This window comes from Sceloporus undulatus, unplaced genomic scaffold (genome assembly GCF_019175285.1).
Source record: "Sceloporus undulatus isolate JIND9_A2432 ecotype Alabama unplaced genomic scaffold, SceUnd_v1.1 scaffold_23421, whole genome shotgun sequence".
Classification (NCBI taxonomy): Eukaryota; Metazoa; Chordata; class Lepidosauria; order Squamata; family Phrynosomatidae; genus Sceloporus; species Sceloporus undulatus.
The window spans coordinates 1-1,563 of record NW_024826336.1 but is presented as its reverse complement, the minus strand read 5'-3'; the positions used below and the strand labels follow the sequence as shown (position 1 = coordinate 1,563).

Sequence of the window (1,563 nt, the reverse complement as noted above, 5' to 3'; positions counted from 1 at the left end):
ACCCTGGCAATTCAGAGCACTCAGTAATTCTTCAGTTTTTCCCGCCTCTAATAGCTGAGCATCAAAGCCTTTAATTTTAGGACCTGGAACAGGTGGCAGAATGCGGGCCACCATGTTAGTTCTCTTCAAAGCCAGTGTCCAGATCATTATCAAACATACAGCAAACGATAAACAAGCCACAAAGATCCAAACAAGTATATCCTTCACTCTGATGTCTTTTTGGAGCTTGATGTAACTTTTGGGACTCCAGTCACTCCACGAGCCATGATCTGATCTGCAGCGGACTTGTGCAACATACCTTTCACCAGGATTTACACTGAACATCTTGTATGTTGTTCTCTGACCAACAAATATTTTCTCCCACTCTTGTCCTTCTTCAGGTTTTATGCACAACTCATATTCAAGGGTTAGCCAGCCAGATTTGACATCACCCAGCAAAGGAGGAGACCAGTTCAACAAGAGATATTCACCATATACTTTTTTCTCAAATTCCAGAGACAGGTTTTTTGGAGGATCCGGCTGAACTATGTTAGCCACATCCACATAATAAGGTTCAGAGACAGCACTTCCCATCTCATTAGTAGCCTTTATGGTTAAATTGTACATCTTCCAAAGTGAAGTATGCCTTTTATCAAAATAACAAGAATTGGGTCCTGCCGTTATGTAGTCAGGACATTCGTTGTATTCATTCCCTTCTTTGTTATAGAGCAAAGTATAATTGTTAGGAAGTCCTCCATCAGAACCAGGTTTCCACCAACAAGTAAAAGTTTCTTTTTCAGGAGAGCGGCATCTTATTACCTCTGGCTTCCCTGGAGGTTGGCCACTGTGGAGTTTGAAGTGACTTTCTGGACTCCATTCACTTGTTTCACCATTATCTCTTACACAGTGAACCTGAGCAGTATATTTCACTTCTGGCTGCCACTGAGACATTCTATATTGTGTTTGCTCTCCAACAAAATGAGTCTCCCATTCCTGTCCTCCACCAATGTTCATTCGCAGTTCATAATTACATGTTTGCCAGCTTGCTGCATCATCAACCATTAGAGGTGGTGGTGACCATTTTGCCCACACATAGTTTCTCTCATTCAACTGTTTCAGTTCCAGAGAAAGATCCACAGGAGGGTCTGGCTTAACTACAGTCCTCACATCCACATAGTGAGGATCAGAGAAATTACTCCCCAAGTCATTGGTAGCTTTTACTGTGATGTTGTATCTTGTCCAAAACCTGGTGTGTCTTTGATCAAAGTAACAGGAATTGGGGCCTGCTGATATGTAGTCTGGACATTCATGGGGCTGTTCATCTCTTTCTGTGATGTACAGTAGAGAGTAACTTTTAGGAGGCCCTCCACCTGCATCAGGTTTCCACCAGCAAATAAATGATTCGTTTCCTGAGGATCGGCAACCTATTATTGTAGGCTTCCCAGGAGGTGAATGACAATTCACAAACCATTTGTTCAAAGAAAGCAGCACAATAAGTATAGTCGAAGGTAATGTGTGAAGTCTCATGTTGGCCTTTCTCCTCCTCCTCCTCCTCCTCCTCCTCCTCCTCCTCCTCCTCCTCCT

General features: G+C 43.1%; 1 protein-coding gene across 1 annotated transcript; it reads right to left on the bottom strand.

The window, feature by feature from the left end:
- Nucleotides 1-8: 8 nt before the first annotated feature.
- Nucleotides 9-1,511, bottom strand: LOC121918675 (prolactin receptor-like; the record flags this gene model as incomplete). The annotated part of the gene is made up of 1 exon (XM_042444692.1): nucleotides 9-1,511. A coding segment is annotated over exon 1 (1,498 nt), but the record flags the coding sequence as incomplete, so codon positions are not given.
- Between the last annotated feature and the right edge of the window lie 52 nt (nucleotides 1,512-1,563).